General features: G+C 41.0%; 1 protein-coding gene across 1 annotated transcript in view; it reads left to right on the top strand.

The window, feature by feature from the left end:
• tgs1 (trimethylguanosine synthase 1) overlaps positions 1-23705 on the top strand; it is a 56337-nt gene that overhangs the window by 6231 nt on the left and 26401 nt on the right. Inside the window, exons 3-6 of the mRNA XM_034182356.1 lie at positions 3169-3353; positions 8099-8183; positions 9198-9296; positions 22682-23197. Of these exons, the coding sequence (XP_034038247.1) occupies positions 3169-3353; positions 8099-8183; positions 9198-9296; positions 22682-23197 (885 nt within the window). The remainder of the gene's footprint in view (positions 1-3168; positions 3354-8098; positions 8184-9197; positions 9297-22681; positions 23198-23705) is intronic.

Here is a 23705-nt window from a genome sequence, read left to right on the forward strand (position 1 = left end):
AGTGAACATGCAAGAATGGAACTAGTGAGAGAAGCCACCATGACACCTTGACAACTCTGTTTTTGGCTTCTATGGCTATGACTGGAGAAACTGCATTGCCAATTCTACAGCTTCATGGTGGTGCAGAATAGTAGAAGCAAGTTAAGTCTGGGAGCATACACTGGTGCCACGCTTTGCAGTTTCCATGACACCACAGAATCACCCTGGCAGACACCTGCTTATCCCTGCATCTCGTGTTTCTCTGTCACAGCCAGATGAAATGTGGGTGTGCCTTTGGCCTTCTGGAGCCACTGGGGTCCTCAGCACTCAGGCACCTGGGTTGGATCATGCACAGAGAAAACGCACCACATGTCTACAATGTCAAAGCTGATGTTCCCTCACAGTGCAAGTGATACTCCTCATCTTGGTCTTATTTAAAACTCCTTCCAGCGGTACTCAAGGATCCTCTGAAGAGACCAAGTACCAAAGACATACAGTGGTTTTCTTTCATCACTGGTTAGCTTCCAAGTTTCACAACCAGGCAGTAAGACAGGCAGCACAAGGACCCTAAAGTCACTCCGTTTTTGAGAACTGCCTCCAGACAGATTTACCATACAGTACCATAATGTTTGTATTTCTTAAAGACTGATGTAAATGAAGTCCAAGAGGTCGCTGGAACTATTAAGTAAGTCCCTTCAGCTGCTCCCTTGTTTGCACTTGGGGTCACCACAGCAAATCCAAGGTGGATCTGCATGTTGAATTGGCACAGGTTTTACACCGGATGCCCTTCCTGACTCAACTCCACATTACATGGAGAAATGTGGCAGGGGTGGGATTTGAACCCGGAACCTTCTGCACTGAAACCAAGTGCATTAACTACTTGGCTACCACCCCTGCTTACCAGCAAGTTGCTGGAACTGAATCCTATTAACAGTAATCTTTGCAAGCACCTTCACTGGCACAGAGAGCATCATAATAGCGCTATAGTTGTTACAATCCATGCAATCATCCTTTCCTTTCCAGCCCTTTTCCTTTCCAGATTGAGTCCTTTCTTCCAGTCTGTAGGTCCGACACCCATCTCCCACATTAAAACCAAGATTGCTTGCACCACCAGAAAAACAGCATCTCCACCTGCCTGGAGGAGCTCAGCTCTGTTGCCACAGATTTCTGGAGCTTTTCCCACCCTGATCTGTTTCATGTCCTTTGCCATCCCACCAACATTTGGTGTTTGCAGTTGATGGGAGAATCAATCCACAGGAACCGTGGCACCAACAATGTCCAACATCCCAGCAGGATCAACCTTATACTACTACTCAAAGCAGCTGTCTCAACAAGAGGGTGCAGCAGAGGCAACTGTCAGAACTGAACCACCTGCTAAAATAACTGCAGTGGGACAAGTTGTAGGTTTGAGGACTAAAGTTGTTTGAGTCCTCTATCTGCAAGCCAAGGGTCACTAGACCACAGACGGAGAATCACCTGATCACAGATTCCTCTGACAAAGGCCTCCTTGTCCATTCTCAGGGCCATCACAGCCCACTTTCTCATCTCCCTGATTTCCATCCAGCCATGCACTACATCTCCTCTGGATGATATTTAGAGTGTCTTCAGATATGAAACACCTCCTCCTGTGGACACTGGTGACTCTGATATAATTCTCAGTAACTTTCAGGGTCTAGTTTCAGAACTCCTCCCACAATCCATTTGGATCACCAGTTGAGTCCATCTCTGCAAGTCCAGCAGCCAGACTGCACGCAGTTTCTGAGAAACAGTCTGATCTTGAAGTCTGGCCAGATTTAACGTTGGGCACTGTTTCCATGCGAAACGTCAACTGAATCCTCAGGCAAGCCACAAGTCTGTGGTCCAAATTCACAAATTGGGGACTTTTGTATGAAAGTAAACAGAAAACATGAAATTTCAGCTTGTTTGCTAGAAGCAAAGTGGTAGACTTGACCCTTGATTTGATGTGTTTTGTCATATGTCAATCTTATGAAAATAAAAGGATAATGTCCGAAGCGGACGTCAGATTATGTTCAAACAGAACTTGAAGTCTGCCCTGGGGTTTATATGGACATGTCTTTTTGGACATCCTGCTGACTCTCTTAACAAAGAAACAGACACAAATACTGATGAATATATAACCAGAGTCTCTTTTATAAAGTCACCACCAGATTTTATCAAAATAAGTTCATGTCTTTTTAAAGTTAATCTGCTGACAAGACATGTCTCCTCACTAATGTCAACCAAAGTACAGTACATACAATGATTTATCTGGATTCATTTTCCCACTGCTTAGACCATTCTAACAGTTTCAGGGTATCAGGCTTTGTAGCACAAAATGGCTGGACACAAGTGCTAGGCTCAGAGACAGAGTGGAATTGTTCAAAAAGGTTTACTGGTAAAACAACAGCATTTGGTATACAAAAAGGCAGTCCAGAATCAGCAACAGTAACAAGTTCATCAGGCAGAGGTGTAGTCCAAAAAACAAGCAGGTGGTCATGAAAACACAGAGGAAAGCAGGACGAGATAAACACAAGGAACAAGGCTGGAAGCGAAGGCATGGAGCACATTGATCTGGCAGAGAACAGGTGGACTAGATGAGGTTTAAATACAGGGAGGTGATGAGCAGAAAATGAGGAACAGGTGTGAGGGGAAAGATCCAGGATGTGGGAACGGAAAGACAGAGGGACACTCCCACCACTGAGCACCAAGTGACAGACAAGAGAGATAGAGAGAGGAAACTCCAAGCAGAAAAAGACAGACAAGAAAATCACCACACAGAACATGATCAGAACCAAACACAAATGCATAACATAAAAACAACAACCCAAAATCCTGGCACAAGGTTTTTTACGAAGGTTTTTACAAAGCTGAAGAAACAGAACACCAGCGTAACATCAAAAACAATTTGCATTATTGAGATGACCACGCAAGCATTTGCGCTGCAGGCAAGGGGTCATCCAGCACCCTGGGATGCAGGGCCCGTGTCCATCCACACACTGTCAGTGGGCCTGTCACCGTGGCAGAGTTTATTCCAAACTAGTGGGAGGAACCGTATTATTGGTGTAATAGACGTGTTATTTTTTCTAACTTATTTGTTTTTATGTTGCGCTGCAGTAAGCCATTAAAACGTTATATTAGGTGTTACACTAATGCAGGATGAGATCATAGTTTCTGTCTGTCCATCTACAGAAGGTGATGATGATAATGAAGAAGAGAGACACGAAACAGATGATGATTATGAGGAGAAGGAGGAGGAGAAACAAGGAACGGCTTATGATGATGAGGAGGTGGAGGTTTTGGAAGAAGAGGCTCAGCTGATGGTCAGCATGGGTCTGCCTTTGGCCTTTGCCAGCTCTTCTGATCTGAGGAGAGCGGTAAGATCACACAGCTGCTACATGGTTACCATGACTACAGCTGCTTTCAGTCACTGTGGTGTTGCTGTAGCATGAACAAACTGCTGAGACTTTCAGATGACTGACAGTAGCTGCTTTTGTATAGGGCTGCCAGAAACGATTATTTTGATAATCGACTAGGCGCGGATTATTTTTGCGATTAGTCGACTAATCAGATCATAATATAACATAATCAGCATACAACTGCTCTTATATGAACATCATTAGCTTCAAGCTTGAAGTATTTAAGGTATGTACTAACTAAAAATAAAGACAATTAACATGATAGTTCATTAAATTTTTACTTGGTAACAAAGTCATTCATTGAAGAGGAGTGTTTTTTTTTTTTTTTTAGTACTGTCAAGTAGCGTTATAAAACATAAGCGTAATCGTTTCGTATTCAAACATGACATTGTTATAATGTTACAGCAAACACATATGTGTTCTAAGGCTAATGAAATTGTCATTGTTAATGTTAACGTTTACAGCTAAGTAAGTAGCTCACTATAAACGTTAATGTTAGTAGCTAACTAGCCAATTAGCTTAAGCCCCTTTCACACCGGGGCTGCTTCCAGTTGCGTTGTGCGTCTTGATGACAACGCCAAGTGGAAGCAACCTAGTGCAGAGATGATGCAGCTCAACGCCACAACAGTGCGAGGGACGCAAAGGACGAAGCAAATGGGACGCCAAAAATTAAACATGTTTAATTTTTTTTTGCGTCCTCTGCTCGACGCAGAAATTAAGTGGTTTCAGCGCAAGTCAAAGCAACAGGATGGTACTCAGCGTGACTGGAAGCCACACCCTCACAAGACGTTACCCGACGCCAATTTATGATTCCTGCTGTGTTCCATTGTTCCTACTGTATAAATCACGCAGGATTGCTTTTATACCGTGTACACAATGCAGTAAAAACTACACGCTCAAAAAAAGAGCACAGAAAAAATACTGATTGCAGCTGCTGCAGCTCCTCGCTCTTCTCTCACAAAATTCTTCCCTCAAACTCTCTCATCACTGTGTTTAAAAAAAAAAAAAAAAAAAGGACATAAGTTCTGCTCACAGACTGATTGCCAGAGACAGGACATGTCCACATCAAGTATAACTTCAGACATCTCCACATTTGCTCACGGACGGTTCGTTTGCACGCATGCGCATCTTGCGGTCAAAGGAGGAAAGGGATGAGCATGGTGCGTGTGCGTGTGCGCTCAATTCCTCATTCAGTGGGATGTACAAACAGAAAGTGCGTGGATACATGCCGACGCACACTTTGATACATCTGAATTTTTTTGTGCTTATGCCAGTTTCTGGGTTTTGGTGTACGCCATGTTTTAGTAGGAAATCCACGCAAGTCTTTGTACGTGAGGCCCCAGCTGTTTAAATTTTAAATAAGAATAAAAAATTTTTAATGATGACGGCGATGTTTCTTTCTTTATTTATTTTTCTACATCCAAAAGCATATTTTTATCAAGCAATAAACCATTCTTTCCTGCTCTCAGAAAGGAAAGAAATGCATTTTCACCATCTACAGTAGTACAAATAGAAAAATAATCCAGACTTCTTATGCCTGTTTTTATCATTTTTCATTTCATGTAATGTACACCTTAAATCCCCTCCCATTTCCAAACTTATGATTTCCTTTGTTAATAATTGTGGATATTCGGTATGCCAGAATATCCAAACACAATGGTCTCTGTTTTACCAATTTTGAAACAGCCGCTGCTTTACCTTATGAAAACAATTAAATAATGACGAGAAGGCAACTCTTCCATTAGCCCTCATATACAGATAGATTTGCAGATCATCTGCTTAACAATGAAATGGATGTGTGATTACATGCCCAATCCGGGCATTCTACCAGATCACAGGCACTGTGCATTAGTGTGTCTCGGTGACGCGTTGACACTCTCTGTGGCCCTCTGGATGGGGTCCAGCAGCCATGATGACATGAAAATTCAGATGTCTCCTCTGACACATGAGGTGGACTGTTAATGGATGTATGATTACATGCCCAATCTGAATTCTTTTTCAGATAATTTTCACAGAACATTGGCTATCTCTGCTACACACAATTTGTCTTTGCTTTTTGACATAACTGCAAGATAGACAAATAGGCATAAAATTGGAACCTCCGTCCGATTTTGGTGGTGTAGGTAAATTCATAATAGAAAAATGAGAATGACTGAGGAACATTTGATTGAGATATAATGCGAAATGTATACCAAATGGTCTTTTCAATATTAAATTCAAATGTCCACAAAATGTATACCAAATGGTCTTTTCAATATTAAATTCAAATGTCCACAAAATCCACAGCCGTATCAGATCCGGATCAAACTTTGTCAGGTGATAGTGAGTGCCTGTCTGCTCTTCAGTTTCAAATATGAGAGTGATTGGGGCATGTTTGATTAAGACATAATGTAAAATATACATTAAATGGGGTTGACAATGTTGCATTTAAATGGTCACAAAATCTGTAATCTGGATCAGATCAATCTTTGTCAGCTGATAAAGGATATCATCCTACATAATGCTGTCAAATATGAAAGTAATTTGATCTCTCTTGTCAGAGTTATGAATTTTTGAAAATTCATTCAGTGTTAAAGATAGGGATTTTTCCAAGATTTCTCATGGCTTTGACCTATGACCTTGAAAATTGAATCAGGTCTTGCCTATCAGGATATGAATCTTCAGTAAAATGTCATAACGGTATATGAAAAACTGTGGATTTGGTTGGTCAGAGGAGCTGCAAATGTGTTTCTCTGCTCAGTCCTAAACATGGCAGGCTTATCAGCCTCCGAAGGTCAAAATGCCCCGCTGTTTTCCTCCAGAAGAATTTCTACGGCTTTGGTGAACCATTCGGCTGCCCTCTTATCTTCTGTCCTCCCCTACAGTCTGATGTTGTCAAGGCAACTCCAGACATTATGCACACACTGACAGAAACTGATACAAACTCATCTGACTGATACGAACTCATCTCATCTGCACACATGACGCACGCCCCACTCTCCCCCTGCTCCGCCCGAGCTCGCAGCTGCGCGGGACACTGCTGCGGCCCCCTCCACACTCATATTTCCTCAATTCAGATGACAGACTGTCTTAAAGTTTAGCGTACATAAACAATCAAATGTATATGTATGGTTGTTTTAATTCTGATGTGTGCCATTATTACATTCAACTTGTAATAATTGTGGATTAATTGTATTTTTGTCTGAGGTGATTGGGTGTGAAGAAATTTCATTGCACTTGTTGTAATGACTGTCTAATTTCCATTTTATTTGTCATACTGGGTATGCAGGGTCAAGTGCCCACTGGATCAGACAACAAACACATCTCTCAGCATTCCAGCCCTTTAGATAAAAAAAAGTATAGCAAAGTATTTAAATAAATAAACAAACTTAAAAAATAGAAGAAAAAAAATCCAATTTAAAAATAAGGAAAAGAGAAAAGAAAGTGACAAATTTAATTATGTATGGTAATCTTTTAAACTCAGATAAAACTGAAGTTATTGTACTTGGCCCCACAAATCTTAGAAACATGGTGTCTAACCAGATCCTTACTCTGGATGGCATTACCCTGACCTCTAGTAATACTGTGAGAAATCTTGGAGTCATTTTTGATCAGGATATGTCATTCAAAGCGCATATTAAACAAATATGTAGGACTGCTTTTTTGCATTTACGCAATATCTCTAAAATCAGAAAGGTCTTGTCTCAGAGTGATGCTGAAAAACTAATTCATGCGTTTATTTCCTCTAGGCTGGACTATTGTAATTCATTATCAGGTTGTCCTAAAAGTTCCCTAAAAAGCCTTCAGTTAATTCAAAATGCTGCAGCTAGAGTACTGACGGGGACTAGAAGGAGAGAGCATATCTCACCCATATTGGCCTCTCTTCATTGGCTTCCTGTTAATTCTAGAATAGAATTTAAAATTCTTCTTCTTACTTATAAGGTTTTGAATAATCAGGTCCCATCTTATCTTAGGGACCTCGTAGTACCATATCACCCCAATAGAGCGCTTCGCTCTCAGACTGCAGGCTTACTTGTAGTTCCTAGGGTTTGTAAGAGTAGAATGGGAGGCAGAGCCTTCAGCTTTCAGGCTCCTCTCCTGTGGAACCAGCTCCCAATTCAGATCAGGGAGACAGACACCCTCTCTACTTTTAAGATTAGGCTTAAAACTTTCCTTTTTGCTAAAGCTTATAGTTAGGGCTGGATCAGGTGACCCTGAACCATCCCTTAGTTATGCTGCTATAGACGTAGACTGCTGGGGGGTTCCCATGATGCACTGTTTCTTTCTCTTTTTGCTCTGTATGCACCACTCTGCATTTAATCATTAGTGATCGATCTCTGCTCCCCTCCACAGCATGTCTTTTTCCTGGTTCTCTCCCTCAGCCCCAACCAGTCCCAGCAGAAGACTGCCCCTCCCTGAGCCTGGTTCTGCTGGAGGTTTCTTCCTGTTAAAAGGGAGTTTTTCCTTCCCACTGTAGCCAAGTGCTTGCTCACAGGGGGTCGTTTTGACCGTTGGGGTTTTACATAATTATTGTATGGCCTTGCCTTACAATATAAAGCGCCTTGGGGCAACTGTTTGTTGTGATTTGGCGCTATATAAAAAAATTGATTGATTGATTGATTGAATCAGAGAAAGTGACAACAGTAATACTTGAATAAAATCATTTGAATCTGAATGTTTGTGAACAGTTGTTGCAGAATTACCTTTTTTTAATCATTTGACAGAGAAAGAGTGCTGTCAGGAAGCCTGTCACCTCCTGGGCTGCACCTCCAAAGGAGGATAAAGAGGTGATTCTGCTGGAGGATGAAGGTAACTACAGCAGCACTCTTTAGAGGATACTCAGTGTTTCCTCATGTGGTTTTTGCAGTGTGCCGAGCCGTCATCTGTTGATGGAATCAATCATATGTACAGGGTGAGCCAATAAAATGTTACCACTTTTGTAATCCAAAAAAGAGGAGCGTGAATTGAACATGTCATTAATTATTAAATTGTGCAGAAAACAAGAGATAAAGTGGGAAACGTTTGGTATCAAATGTTAATTTAATGCTTCTGTTACAAGTCTGTAAATAAAATTGTCGAATAAGTTCTCATTTCAAAAACTTGTGTATGATCAAAAGTGGTAACATTTTATTGGCATACCCTGTATACAGATTGATGGAACATGTTCTGCATTTCTGTTGCACTTTATATTCTGCTGTAGATGCTTTACAGTGGTGCCTCACATGCGATATTGGGGAGGTGATGGTCTGGATTAGTTCTGCCGAAATCAGTTCCTGGAACGCACCTGCCTGCTCACACCTGATTATTTAATTCTGATGTTTCTCAGTTCTTCATTGGCTGAGAATGCCTGTCAGATTAACTGTGGGTGGAGCAGGGAGAGTGAAAGAACAGGTTTGGGCAGCCCGGCTCAATATGTTAAATTAGTGTGCTTGAGACCAGGGGATCCTCGGTTCAAATCCCAGTCAGACCGAAAAATCACTAAGGGCCCTTGGGTAAGATCCTTAATCCCCAAGTTGCTCCCAGAGTATAGTTGTGTGCTTTGCATGGCGGCACGCTGACATCAGTGTGTGTCACCATGCAAGGCACCAAACTGAACGCTGAGACCAACCTTTTTTAACCTTTCCAACTTTGTGCACACAGCCAATCATTGTAGCATAGGGCGGTAACTCTCCTGACCACAGACCTGGACTGTGTTGTCTTTGGGTGTGTTGCTTATTTTGACAAACTAATCAGTGGTTAATGAATAGACTTACATCAGTGTGTGTAAACTTAGATTCACTTATTCACATCACTCACTGTTAAATTGTAATTTTTCACTCATAGTAGAGGAGGAGGAGGAGGAGGAGTGTGACTCCACGGAAGAAGAAACAGGAATCCAGGAAACGCAAAACACCCAGAATTCTGGTTGGGAATCTTACTGGGGTAAGGAAGTGGACATCAACATTTATTCTATAGTCTGATACAACTAGGACTTTTGGGCCACATTGAAGATAATTTTTTTGTTATCCACAGTAACATATTTATTTGTGTATTTTACATGTATGCTTTTTTATTTTATTTATTTATTTACCAAATTAAAACAATCAACAAAAGAATAGCACCCAATAGACTTCTGACCTCAGCCATAGCTGAAAATGATGTAGTTTATGATTAAAAAAGAAAGCTTACCTCTTCTGACCGGGTGGAGAGGTTTGTGTGTCGCTATGAACCTGAGAGCTGTGTTGTCTTTAGCCTTTGTGCTCCTGGTTGGGTTCTCCCATGGTTAATTGGTCTCAGGCGAGGGGAGAGATGAAGAGTGGTTCACAAGACACCATGACAAAACAAAGCAGAGGGTCTGAAGCCAGGCCTGGATGGAGGGCCCATCAACACAGCCCGAAAAGGCAGCGCGGACCTTCCATCTCCACCCTGTGGGCTCAGCACCCTGAAGGGGAACCACTGGTGGTGGGTGCACTGTCCCATGGGTGGCAGTGAAAGTCGAGGGCCTCAACAGGCCAGACCTGGGTGGCAGGGGCTAGCTCTAGAGGTGTGGAGCATCACCTTGCTGTGGAGGAAGGAGCCAGAGCTTGTGCGGGAGGTGAAGCGATACCAGTTAGATTTGGTGGGCCTCACCTCCACGCACAGCCTTGACTCTGGAACCACTCTCCTTGATAGGGGTTGGACCTTATTATTCTCTGAAATTACCCAGGGTGTGAGGCACCGGGTGGATGTGGGGATACTCATGAGTCCCTGGCTGAGTGCTGCTACATTGGCGTTTACCCTGGTAGATGAGAGGGTCAGCTCCCTGAGCCTGACTGTTGTTTTGTGCGTATGCACTGAACAGCATTTTAGATTATTCGGCCTTCTTGGAGTCCCTAAATGGAGTCCTCTATGGGGCTGTGGTGGGGGACTTCAACGCACATGTGGGCAGTGACAGAGAAACCTGGAGAGGCATGATTGGGAGGAAAGGGATCCCCAGTCTAAACCTGCATGGTCGTTTGGTATTGGACTTCTGTGCTTGTCATGAACTGCAAAGCAAAATATTAAATACATTGAAGAGGGAGAAAACAAGAGACACAAGTTTCTACAAGAGACTCATATGGCAGGACTAGAGGATGAGAAACTTAAGAGACAGGGTGTTAAACATGTTTTTTTCTCTTCAAATGGCACAAAAAATACCACAGGAGTGGCTATTTTAATAACAGATTTAGTCACTTTTGAAGATATTTGAACAATTAAGGACAAGGTTGGAAGATATGTGATGGTAACAGGAAAACTGGATGGAGAATAGTTTACTTTCTATAATATATATATATATCCCCCCGGGTCTAAATCAGGTCAGTATGTGCAAATTATACGAAAAGCTGTTATAGAGGTACAAGGGATTCTGGTGTGCAGGGGAGATCTAAGTATAACTCTAAATCCAATCTATGGAGTCAACAGGAAGTAGAGTTTCTCAATCACAAAAATGACCAAAATAATTAATCTTATACTGTCAGAAATAGGTCTTTCTGATATTGGGAGACATTTTAATCCAACAAACAGAGATTATACATTCTATTGATCTCCACATTCATCTTATTCGAGAATTGATTATCTCTTTACTTTCAGTGCAGATATAAATAGAATGCAAAAATGTACAATAGGAGCAATGGATATATCTGATTACTCCCCTCTACATTTAGATTTATATAACGGCTGAGTGGATCCTTGTCATTTGATTGGTGCTTTGTATGTCACATGACATGGATTAATTCATCCCCTTTGTGTTGCATTGCATTTAGAGTGCAGATTTGGTTCCATATGTTTGGTACCATTGCACTTTGCACACATGCGCACATGTCCTTGTGCATGCGCGCGCACGTGCTCGTGCATGTACGTGCGCCCACACATGCGCGTGTGCGCACACATACACAACACGCGCACACACACACACAAAACGAATCCACTGCGCTGTCTGGAGGCTGTTGGCAAGAAGTTGTAATGAAAAGCTGGACTAATTTCTGTCGTGATTTTTTTTGCTGCACTGAAGATGTACACAGTCTTTTTTTTTTTTTTTTTTTTGGTAGTACATGTGCGCACAAGCGCCGACCAGGTTGCGTGTGTGTGTGTGTGTGTGTGTGTGTGTGTGTGTGTGTGTGTGTGCGCGCACGCGCACGGGGGACAACGACACGATCATCTGATTGAGCTGCTAATTCTTGTAAAACACACACACAAAATTAGGGATGTCCCGATCCAATCACGTGATCGGAAATCGGGCCAGATCACGTGGTTTCAGACTTTATTGAAATCGGACGTTGCATCCTGATCAGGAATCCGATATAGATTTTATCCTCATTATTTTTATCAGCGCTATTTCAAGCTCATTATTGCAGATCAATGGGCCTTTCACGCGTCGGAAGTGTCAGAGGCATCAAGAATCGGTCTAAAAAGCATTATTTTCAATGAGACGCATTGCTTTTTAGAGGCATCAGAAGCGTCGCTGCTTGGCTTTTGACGCAATGCTTCTGACGGGAGCACGCATTGTCGCTTGTTCAACCCAATCTCTTTTTTTTTTTTTATTTGAACAAAAGAAAAAACATGAGTTCAACCAGACGTTCTTACACACGCGTGCGGCTGAAACCGATTCCAGAGGAGAAAAGGGAACAATAGTTGCGCAGTGAATTTGGGAAGAAGAGATGGAATTGTAACCCGGACAGAGGTTGGGGGAGTTACGTGTGCAGAGTTTCTTTCGCAGAACTGCTGTTTATGTGTTTACGTGCTCAGCCTGATGCCTCGATGGAATGACAAGAGGATGATGGACACTTTCCCACCGAAACTCTTGCTCAGTCATCCTTCCGTGTGCAGCAGGACCCGGTGCTGACCAAGTCCTCAGGACGACGATCTGTCATCTGATTAACAAAAAGAAAAAAACAAGTTGTGCTGTGATCGTTTGTCTGCAAAACGGAGCGAGAGATGGTGTGCGCACGCGCGACATGCGCACCCATCACATTTAGGAGTGCGTCTTAAAGAGCTTCTGTCTTCATTCACATTCACTGCGCTGCTCTGAACTTGTTGAACGCTGATAAAGTATCAGAGGGGTACACTGAGGACTGTCTGGATGCAAATGTATGTTTTTTTTTTTTTTCCTTTTACTTTTCAAGTTGACTTTTGAACTTTTGATGCCCTGAGCTGTGACGTAGCTTCACGCTGTCCAATAGGAACAATCGCGTCAGGCCAAAACATGGAAGACTAGTGGCAGAAACCACTGATGTCTACAAAACAGAAACGTGTCACAGCACTGCTCATTTATAGAGCTGTTTTCTGAAGAAAAATCCTTGGAAATGTTTTTTGTTGTTGTTGTTGTTTGTTACCTCAAAATTTCTGATTACTGTTTAAAAAAGTTTAGAACACTTGTAATTAAAATAGCTAAATCAATAAATGGTTCTTTAGAAACCTTTCATCTATAAATTAAAACCACCTGTTATTTCAGACTAGATAATTTCTTAACGTACAGAACCTTGGACATTTATTTTTAGACAAATAAAATAAAATGGAAATTTGTACATTTTTTTTTAAGTCTGGTAGATTATTACTTGATTGTTCAAGCTACCTCAAGGAGAAGTGCACTGTTTAAGTGATAAATAATAAAATAAGGTGATTAAAATGAAATTATTATATATTTAGCATTTGTTCATTGTTCATTCAGTTTTTTAAAAGTATCGGATCGGGACTCGGTATCGGCAGATACTCAAAATCAGATGACTCGGAATCGGATTGGGTCCAAAAAAACCTGATCGGGACATCCCTACACAAAATCCACTCCACTGTAAGCCGTCTGGCTGCATGAAGAGCTGTTGAGATGAGAAGCTGACGTGATTTTTGGCTGGACTGAGGAACTACACAGTTTTGTTTTTGTTTTGTTTTTTCCTTTTTTTATGGAAGTCCAAAGTCAGTGCACAGCATCACTGGACTACACGTCACAATTTGGACTTTAGCAGGAGTGGAACACCAAAATGTGAGTCCCTTTTCTGTTTTTTATAAATGAATAAAATGTCAAATGACAAGGATCTATATATAAAAAAAATATATAAAACAAATAAATGTTTTTGCACGCTTTCAATGGAACGAGTACTTAATTTGGTGAAAGCTGGAACAAACCATTCAACTCAGCTTCGCCTCGTTGAATTGTATGTTCCAGCCTCGTTGAATGGTATGTTCCAGCTTTCACCTCATGAAATATTCATACCATTGAACTCATAAACATTCATTATTTGTATAATAGAAATGACTCAAGGTACAAAACTGACACAATGGAGACTGAATAATAGTATGCTCAACAATAATACGTGAACATTTCTCTGCAGAAATAGTTGAATATTTACAAACAAATGACAATCGTGAAACATCTCCACCTATAATATGGGATGCTTGTAAAGCTGTGATGGGAGGGACAGTCATAGCAAAACCGCTTATCTTAAAAAGCTAAGGATTCAAAACTTAAGACATTACAATCAGAACTACTTGCATTAGAAACTAAACATAAAAGCACTTATGATAAGCAAATAAAATTTGAAATTATGGAAAAAAGAAACCAGATTGAGGAAATATGCAATCAAGAAATCCCCCCCAAAAAATTATTATTCACTACAAAGAATTATTACGGGGGAGGACCTAAACATATGAAACACTTGGCCAATAAACTGAAAAAGCAAAGGTCAGAAAACACCATTTATAAGATAAAAAGACACCTCAGCAAAAGTAGTATACACTCAGTTGGATAAAATTAGAAATTTATTAAAATTATATAGAAATTAGAAAGATTATTATGAAAAATTGTATTCACAACCCCCATAGATAATGACCAAAAAATGGACAGCCTATTGAAATCATTAAATTTACCATCTCTTCCGAGAGAGGAAAATAAGGGCCTTACGAAAGAAATTGCAAAAGAAGAAATTAAATTGGTCATCAGTATGCTTTAAACTAATAAGGCCCTCGGCCCAGGTGGATTTACGGGAGAGTGGTACAAAAAACCTCAGGGATGTGCCGACTCCGATTCTCCATAAAACTTTTAACTGGATCCTGAGTAATGGTGAAACTCCCCTCTCATGGAGAGAGGCAATAATCTTAGTTATACCTAAAGAGGGAGAAGATAAATCAGACTTTTCTAATTATAGACCAATAAGTGTTCTAAATTTAGATCATAAGATATTCGCTTCCATTCTACCAAGGAGAATCAATCAGTCAATCAATTTTATTTATATAGCGCCAAATCACAACAAACAGTTGCCCCAAGGCGCTTTATATTGTAAGGCAAGGCCATACAATAATTACGTAAAAACCCCAACGGTCAAAACGACCCCCTGTGAGCAAGCACTTGGCGACAGTGGGAAGGAAAAACTCCCTTTTAACAGGAAGAAACCTCCAGCAGAACCAGGCCCAGGGAGGGGCAGTCTTCTGCTGGGACTGGTTGGGGCTGAGGGAGAGAACCAGGAAAAAGACATGCTGTGGAGGGGAGCAGAGATCAATCACTAATGATTAAATGCAGAGTGGTGCATACAGAGCAAAAAGAGAAAGAAACACTCAGTGCATCATGGGAACCCCCCAGCAGTCTAAGTCTATAGCAGCATAACTAAGGGTTGGTTCAGGGTCACTTGATCCAGCCCTAACTATAAGCTTTAGCAAAAAGGAAAGTTTTAAGCCTAATCTTAAAAGTAGAGAGGGTGTCTGTCTCCCTGATCCGAATTGGGAGCTGGTTCCACAGGAGAGGAGCCTGAAAGCTGAAGGCTCTGCCTCCCATTCTACTCTTACAAACCCTAGGAACTACAAGTAAGCCTGCAGTCTGAGAGCGAAGCGCTCTGTTGGGGTGATATGGTACTATGAGGTCCCTAAGATAAGATGGGACCTGATTATTCAAAACCTTATAAGTAAGAAGAAGAATTTTAAATTCTATTCTAGAATTAACAGGAAGCCAATGAAGAGAGGCCAATATGGGTGAGATATGCTCTCTCCTTCTAGTCCCCGTTAGTACTCTAGCTGCAGCATTTTGAATTAACTGAAGGCTTTTCAGGGAACTTTTAGGACAACCTGATAATAATGAATTACAATAGTCCAGCCTAGAGGAAATAAATGCATGAATTAGTTTTTCAGCATCACTCTGAGACAAGACCTTTCTAATTTTAGAGATATTGCGTAAATGCAAAAAAGCAGTCCTACATATTGTTTAATATGCGCATTGAATGACATATCCTGATCAAAAATGACTCCAAGATTTCTCACAGTATTACTAGAGATCAGGGTAATGCCATCCAGAGTAAGGATCTGGTTAGACACCATGTTTCTAAGATTTGTGGGGCCAAGTACAATAACTTCAGTTTTATCTGAGTTTAAAAGCAGGAAATTAGAGGTCATCCATGTCTTTATGTCTGTAAGACAATCCTGCAGTTTAGCTAATTGGTGTGTGTCCTCTGGCTTCATGGATAGATAAAGCTGGGTATCATCTGCGTAACAATGAAAATTTAAGCAATGCCGTCTAATAATACTGCCTAAGGGAAGCATGTATAAAGTGAATAAAATTGGTCCTAGCACAGAACCTTGTGGAACTCCATAATTAACCTTAGTCTGTGAAGAAGATTCCCCATTTACATGAACAAATTGTAATCTATTAGATAAATATGATTCAAACCACTGCAGCACAGTGCCTTTAATACCTATGGCATGCTCTAATCTCTGTAATAAAATTTTATGGTCAGCAGTATCAAAAGCAGCACTGAGGTCTAACAGAACTAGCACAGAGATGAGTCCACTGTCTGAGGCCATAAGAAGATCATTTGTAACCTTCACTAATGCTGTTTCTGTACTATGATGAATTCTAAAACCTGACTGAAACTCTTCAAATAGACCATTCCTCTGCAGATGATCAGTTAGCTGTTTTACAACTACCCTTTCAAGACGTTTTGAGAGAAAAGGAAGGTTGGAGATTGGCCTATAATTAGCTAAGATAGCTGGGTCAAGTGATGGCTTTTTAAGTAATGGTTTAATTACTGCCACCTTAAAAGCCTGTGGTACATAGCCAACTAATAAAGATATATTGATCATATTTAAGATCGAAGCATTAAATAATGGTAGGGCTTCCTTGAGCAGCCTGGTAGGAATGGGGTCTAATAGACATGTTGATGGTTTGGATGAAGTAACTAATGAAAATAACTCAGACAGAACAATCTGAGAGAAAGAGTCTAACCAAATACCGGCATCACTGAAAGCAGCCAAAGATAACGATACGTCTTTGGGATGGTTATGAGTAATTTTTTCTCTAATAGTTAAAATTTTATTAGCAAAGAAAGTCATGAAGTCATTACTAGTTAAAGTTAAAGGAATACTCGGCTCAATAGAGCTCTGACTCTTTGTCAGCCTGGCTACAGTGCTGAAAAGAAACCTGGGGTTGTTCTTATTTTCTTCAATTAGTGATGAGTAGTAAGATGTCTTAGCTTACGGAGGGCTTTTTTATAGAGCAACAGACTCTTTTTCCAGGCTAAGTGAAGATCTTCTAAATTAGTGAGACGCCATTTCCTCTCCAACTTACGGGTTATCTGCTTTAAGCTGCGAGTTTGTGAGTTATACCACAGAGTCAGGCACTTCTGATTTAAAGCTCTCTTTTTCAGAGGAGCTACAGCATCCAAAGTTGTCTTCAATGAGGATGTAAAACTATTGACGAGATACTCTATCTCACTTACAGAGTTTAGGTAGCTACTCTGCACTGTGTTGGTATATGGCATTAGAGAACATAAAGAAGGAATCATATCCTTAAACCTAGTTACAGCGCTTTCTGAAAGACTTCTACTGTAATGAAACTTATTCCCCACTGCTGGGTAGTCCATCAGAGTAAATGTAAATGTTATTAAGAAATGATCAGACAGAAGGGAGTTTTCAGGGAATACTGTTAAGTCTTCAATTTCCATACCATAAGTCAGAACAAGATCTAAGATATGATTAAAGTGGTGGGTGGACTCATTTACATTTTGAGCAAAGCCAATTGAGTCTAATAATAGATTAAATGCAGTGTTGAGGCTGTCATTCTCAGCATCTGTGTGGATGTTAAAATCGCCCACTATAATTATCTTATCTGAGCTAAGCTCTAAGTCAGACAAAAGATCTGAAAATTCACAGAGAAACTCACAGTAACGACCAGGAGGACGATAGATAACAACAAATAAAACTGTTTTTTGGGACTTCCAATTTGGATGGACAAGACTAAGAGTCAAGCTTTCAAATGAATTAAAGCTCTGTCTGGGTTTTTGATTAATTAATAAGCTGGAATGGAAGATTGCTGCTAATCCTCCGCCTCGGCCCGTGCTACGAGCGTTCTGGCAGTTAGTGTGACTCGGGGGTGTTGACTCATTTAAGCTAACATATTCATCCTGCTGTAACCAGGTTTCTGTAAGGCAGAATAAATCAATATGTTGATCAATTATTATATCATTTACTAACAGGGACTTAGAAGAGAGAGACCTAATGTTTAATAAACCATATTTAACTGTTTTAGTCTGTGGTGCAGTTGAAGGTGCTATATTATTTTTTCTTTTTGAATTTTTATGCTTAAATAGATCTTTGCTGGTTATTGGTGGTCTGGGAGCAGGCACTGTCTCTACGGGGATGGGGTAATGAGGGTATGGCAGTTGGAGAGAAGCTGCAGAGAGGTGTGTAAGACTACAACTCTGCTTCCTGGTCCCAACCCTGGATAGTCACGGTTTGGAGGATTTAAGAAAATTGGCCAGATTTCTAGAAATGAGAGCTGCTCCATCCAAAGTGGGATGGATGCCGTCTCTCCTAACAAGACCAGGTTTTCCCCAGAAGCTTTGCCAATTATCTATGAAGCCCACCTCATTTTTTGGACACCACTCAGACAGCCAGCAATTCAAGGAGAACATGCGGCTAAACATGTCACTCCCGGTCCGATTGGGGAGGGGCCCAGAGAAAACTACAGAGTCCGACATTGTTTTTGCAAAGTTACACACCGATTCAATGTTAATTTTAGTGACCTCCGATTGGCGTAACCGGGTGTCATTACTGCCGACGTGAATTACAATCTTACCAAATTACGCTTAGCCTTAGCCAGCAGTTTCAAATTTCCTTCAATGTCGCCTGCTCTGGCCCCCGGAAGACAATTGACTATGGTTGCTGGTGTCACTAACGTCACATTTCTCAAAACAGAGTCGCCAATAACCAGAGTTTGATCCTCGGCGGGTGTGTCGCCGAGTGGGGAAAAACCGTTAGAAATGTGAACGGGTTGGTGGTGTACAGGGGGCTTCTGTTTAGGACTACGCTTCCTCCTCACAGTCACCCAGTCAGCCTGCTTTCCCGGCTGCTCGGGATCTGCCAGAGGGAAACTAACGGCGGCTAAGCTACCTTGGTCCGCACCGACTACAGGGGCCTGGCTAGCTGTAGAATTTTCCACGGTGCGGAGCCGAGTCTCCAATTCGCCCAGCCTGGCCTCCAAAGCTACGAATAAGCTACACTTATTACAAGTACCATTACTGCTAAAGGAGGCCGAGGAATAACTAAACATTTCACACCCAGAGCAGAAAAGTGCGGGAGAGACAGGAGAAGCTGCCATGCTAAACCGGCTAAGAGCTAGTAGCTGCGCTAAGCTAGCGGATTTCTAAAAACACACAAAGTGAATAATGTGTAAATAATTTTGAGGTGATTCAGCAGAGGGAGTGTTTTAGTTAAGGCACGTGAAGATTACACTGTGAAACAAATCGTTATCTAGGTAACTAGATCAATCTAACTGCGCAGATTAAACAGCTAACAGATACAGCAAAACACCGCTGTGCTCTGGAACAGGAAGTGATACAATACTGCAGTGAGAGTCAACCACCAGTAGAGGCAAGCAAGAGCCAAAATTGGTGCAATAGACAGTCTTACCAAGAATCATTCATTGGATTTGTTAAATCTTGTCAAACTCATGATAATATTAGAAGATCCTTACAAATCATTAGATACATAAATTTGAATAAACACAATCTGTGTATTGAGTTTGGATGCTGAAAAAGCTTTCAGCTCTGTGAGATGGGACTTTTTATTCAAAGTTATGGAAAAGTTTGGATTTCATGATTTGATTCTAAGAACACTGAAGGCTTTATACAATAAACCAACAGTAACAGTGAAAATAAATGGTGCGCTGGCCGACGCTTTTGAGCTGGAAAGATCAACAAGACAAGGATGTAGTCTCAGTCCACTCTGCTTTACATTATTTATTGAACCATTAGCTCAGTATATTTGGCAAAATAATAAGATAAAAGGTATTCAGATGTTAACAGGTGAAGAAAAATTGGCCTTGTTCACAGATGATGTGTTGATCTATCTGTCAAATCCTACAGAGTCGCTGCCAGACTTATGTACAATTTTGTAAGAATACAGTTCATATTGTGGTTACAAACTAAACGTACAGAAAACCCAAGCCCTTTGTTTCCATTACAGCCCTCCTCAACATCTTAACAACTGTACAGATTAGATTGAGACAAGAACTATATAAAATATTTGGGAACACACATACCAATTAATCTGTCTGACATAGAAGAAATAAACTATGGTCCATTAAAAACAGAATAATGAAGGATTTTAATGGAATTTAATACCTTTTTTGAGCATTACCTCTAGAGTAGAAACTATAAAAATGAATATTCTTCCAAGAATCTTGTATTTATTTGAGTCAATTCCTATTGAGAAGCCGGATCGCTACTTTGTGGAATGGGATAAAATTATCTCCAGATTTGTTTGGGCCGGTAAAAAGCCAAGAGTAAAATTTTAAACCTTGCAACTTTCAAAAGAGGGCGGAGGTTTGGCACTTCCATGTCTTTTAAGATATGATAAGATAAGAAAGCCTTTATTCATCCCTCAATGGGGAAATTTCAGTGTCACATCGCAGCATAGAACAGTAGGAATAGACAGAAGGGCATGCAATAAAACAAACAAGTTCTCTTAAAAACAAGAACTAAAAAAGCACTGAGTGCCGGGTAAAGCTAAGGCTACCATTGTTTAGTTCAATGCTGCACTGCCGGGATGATATACACTGTCAGGATGTGAAAGTGATCAGATAAAGTGACTTCAGCGTGAAATGTACGTTAAGTTACTCTGATATTTACAATATGGACAGGTTAAAATATAGTAGGTAAAGTGACTTGAGTTTGCACCATAAGTTAAATTATTGCACCTAATAAATACAGCAGGTATGGTACATGATTATTGTCCTGGATGCTATGGTTACCACAGTACTAGCATTGTTCATTGTACAGTCTTACAGCAGCCAGGAGAAATGATCTGCGGAATCTCTCCCTCACACAGCGAGGGTGGATGAGTCTGTCACTGAAACTGCTCTCCAAAGCAGACAGAACGTCCTGCAGGGCGTGACACTCGTGGTCCAGCATAGATGTAAGTTTAGCCAGGACCCTCCTGTCCCCCACCTCCTGCACAGAGTCCAGAGGACAGCCCAGGACAGAGCAGGATTTCCTCATGATCTTATCCAGTCTTTTCCTGTCCCTCTCTGTGATGCTGCTGCTCCAGCAGACCACACCGTACAGGATGGCTGAAGCCACCACAGAGTCATAGAAGGTCCTCAGGAGGGGCCCCCTCACTCCAAAAGACCTCAGCCTCCTTAGGAGGTAGAGGCGGCTCTGACCCTTCTTGTAAAGTGCGTTTGTGTCTTTATGATTATTATAGAGCGGCTCAACTGCACTCACTAGTGGGTTGGTGCAAACCCAGTTATAAAGCTAAATGGAAGGCGATAGTGTGGTTTGGCAGATAAATTGCCCATTAACATACACATAACATTGGTGATCCCTCAATGAAAAATGTTTTGAACAACATTAGCAATCCTTTAATTAAAAGCTCTATCGCGACATGGAGTGATAGTTTAAAAATGATGTGATAGTTTAAAAATGATGAGAAAAATGATGAGCTTCAGCACTGTAAAGACAAGTTTGGACCATTTTAGATATTTACAAGTAGAGATTTTGTTTCAAAAAAATTTATACAACAACCAAATTTTTCTAAAGGAGAAATTCTTGAAATTTTCCATAATGCATATAAAGATGCTCCTTATCAAAAAGTTATATCAAAATATATATTTGCATTCAAAACTGTAAAGCTTATAATTCATTACATATCAAAGCAAGATGGGAAATGGAAGCCAACCTAACCCTAACAGTAGAGGATTGAGAAATGATTTGTAAACAACAGTGTTCTGTCACAAGCACTCCCTCATGGAGGGAATTCTGTTGGAAAAACGTGACTCGCTATTTCTGTACACCAGCTCAAAAAGCTAGATATTCAGATCAAACAGACTGTTGGAGATTATGCGGACAGGCTCTGGCAAATCAATTCCACATTTTTTGGGATTGCCCATTGATAACCCTTTTTGGAAAGAGGTGCATAATGTCCCGGAAGCAGTCTTCAGTAAGAAATTAATTTAAACGTTAAGACATTTATTGGGTGATATAAGAGATGTACATCCTCTGAAAGCTGACTCATATTTGATAAGAGTTTTGCGAGTGGCTGTCAGGAAGTGTATAACCTGTAAATGGCCTAAAAAAGAAACTCCCACTATTGATGATTGGATTGACTTTTACTTTGGAAAGAATAACTTTTAACTGAAGTTAAAAATTGATATCTTTGTTGACTGTTGTTCAAAATGGTACATACCAGCTGGGAGGCCAGATTTTGTATGAGTGCGATATTGTACATCTACCTACTTTATGTTTGTGTTTTTGTTCTTGTGTAAAAATGTCTGAAAAATACAGTAAAATATAAATGACAAAATAAAAAGAAATATGAGCACATCACTCCAAACCTCAGGACACTTCACTGGCTCACAATCCACCTCTGCATTGAATACAAACTCAGTGCATCAACTCGTGGCATCCATGGAATGCTCCAGGATATCTCAAAGAACTGCTCACACCACAGTCCACAACAAAACACCTCCACTCCACAATCACTCACGTCCTCTGCTCCCCACGACCAAACTTCACACAGTGAGAAATCGAGCCATCGTAGCGGCTGCTTCACGGCTCTGGAGCAGCCTGAGAGCACCACAAACTGGAGCATTTCAAACGGCAGCTGAAGACTTTTCTGTTCAGGAAAGCCAATTCATGGGACTGCTATTTTGTTTTATGAGTACTTTTAAAATTTGTTTTAAAATTTTGAGATTTGTCTTTTAATGTAAAGTGCTTTATAAATTAAATGAAGAATTGTTATTAATATTATTATTCACTTTTCTGATGCAGAACTCTGCCACTGGTGAAAATTTTCAGTGATTATCAGCTAACTGGTTATTTTATTCATTCTTACAGCTCACCATGGTGAAGGTCTGCTGTGGCAGAGCTGGTTGGACAAACATCCAGAGACTGAATCGCTTTTTGCAGCAAACCCAGAATGCACTGTTTGTCCGTGGGATAACCCTGACACAAAGACCACGTGGGACCAACATGCTGCAGAGACTTACTACTACTACTGGGAGCAGTACTCCTACTGGGCCACCCAGGGCTGGACCGCTGACCCCTCTGTTTCTGTTTTTAATGAGAACACTGGCAGAGAAGCAGCAGAGATGCACTCAGAAGAAAGCAGGGGTCCACAGACTGGAGTGGAGGAGGAGGATAATGATGTTGACCTTTTGAGCGACCTGTTTGTCCAGAACTGCAGTACACACAGCATGACTCCACCTGAAAGTGATGGTCAGTGTTTGCATCAGGCCACAGACACAGATCAGCCACAGGTGGGCGACGGTGGATCTGAGTGTCCTTGTGATGGAGGGACTGATCGTAAGAGGCCGGCTGCCTCCGCAGGGCACAGCTCGGAACAGAGTGGAGGTACCTACCCCCTGTTTATAGTACGTCATATAATCACCGGTTCCTGGCAAAAGTAACATGTTACTTTTTGGGATTACTCAGGGCTTCTTCATGTGGTTTAACTTTAAAAAATAATGGATTCACTTCCGGATGATGAGCTGTTTCTGTTTTCATCATGTCTGGCTTATGGTGCATTTACACATAGGTGAGACGCGTTACAAATGTCATATTTGCATCATTCTTGGCACATTCCTGACATTTATTAACGTGACTTAACACATCTGAATAGGTTTCTTAATAGTGCATGTTGGTGCGTGATATTTGTGATTTTCATGGAGCATGTTCTTGGCTGTCAAAAATCTTCCACGAATGTCACGCACCACCCTCATTTCGCCTCATATCGTGGAGGTCGCAACTGAGCGTGTTTATCCGTCTTGATTAGTGGTGAACCTTAATAGAGCGTGACAGCGTTCTTCTTTTACATACACACAATTAAACCCTGCTGCACTGCATTCAGTTTCATTGTTGC

The sequence above is a fragment of the Thalassophryne amazonica genome, chromosome 12, assembly GCF_902500255.1.
Source record: "Thalassophryne amazonica chromosome 12, fThaAma1.1, whole genome shotgun sequence".
NCBI lineage: Eukaryota > Metazoa > Chordata > Actinopteri > Batrachoidiformes > Batrachoididae > Thalassophryne > Thalassophryne amazonica.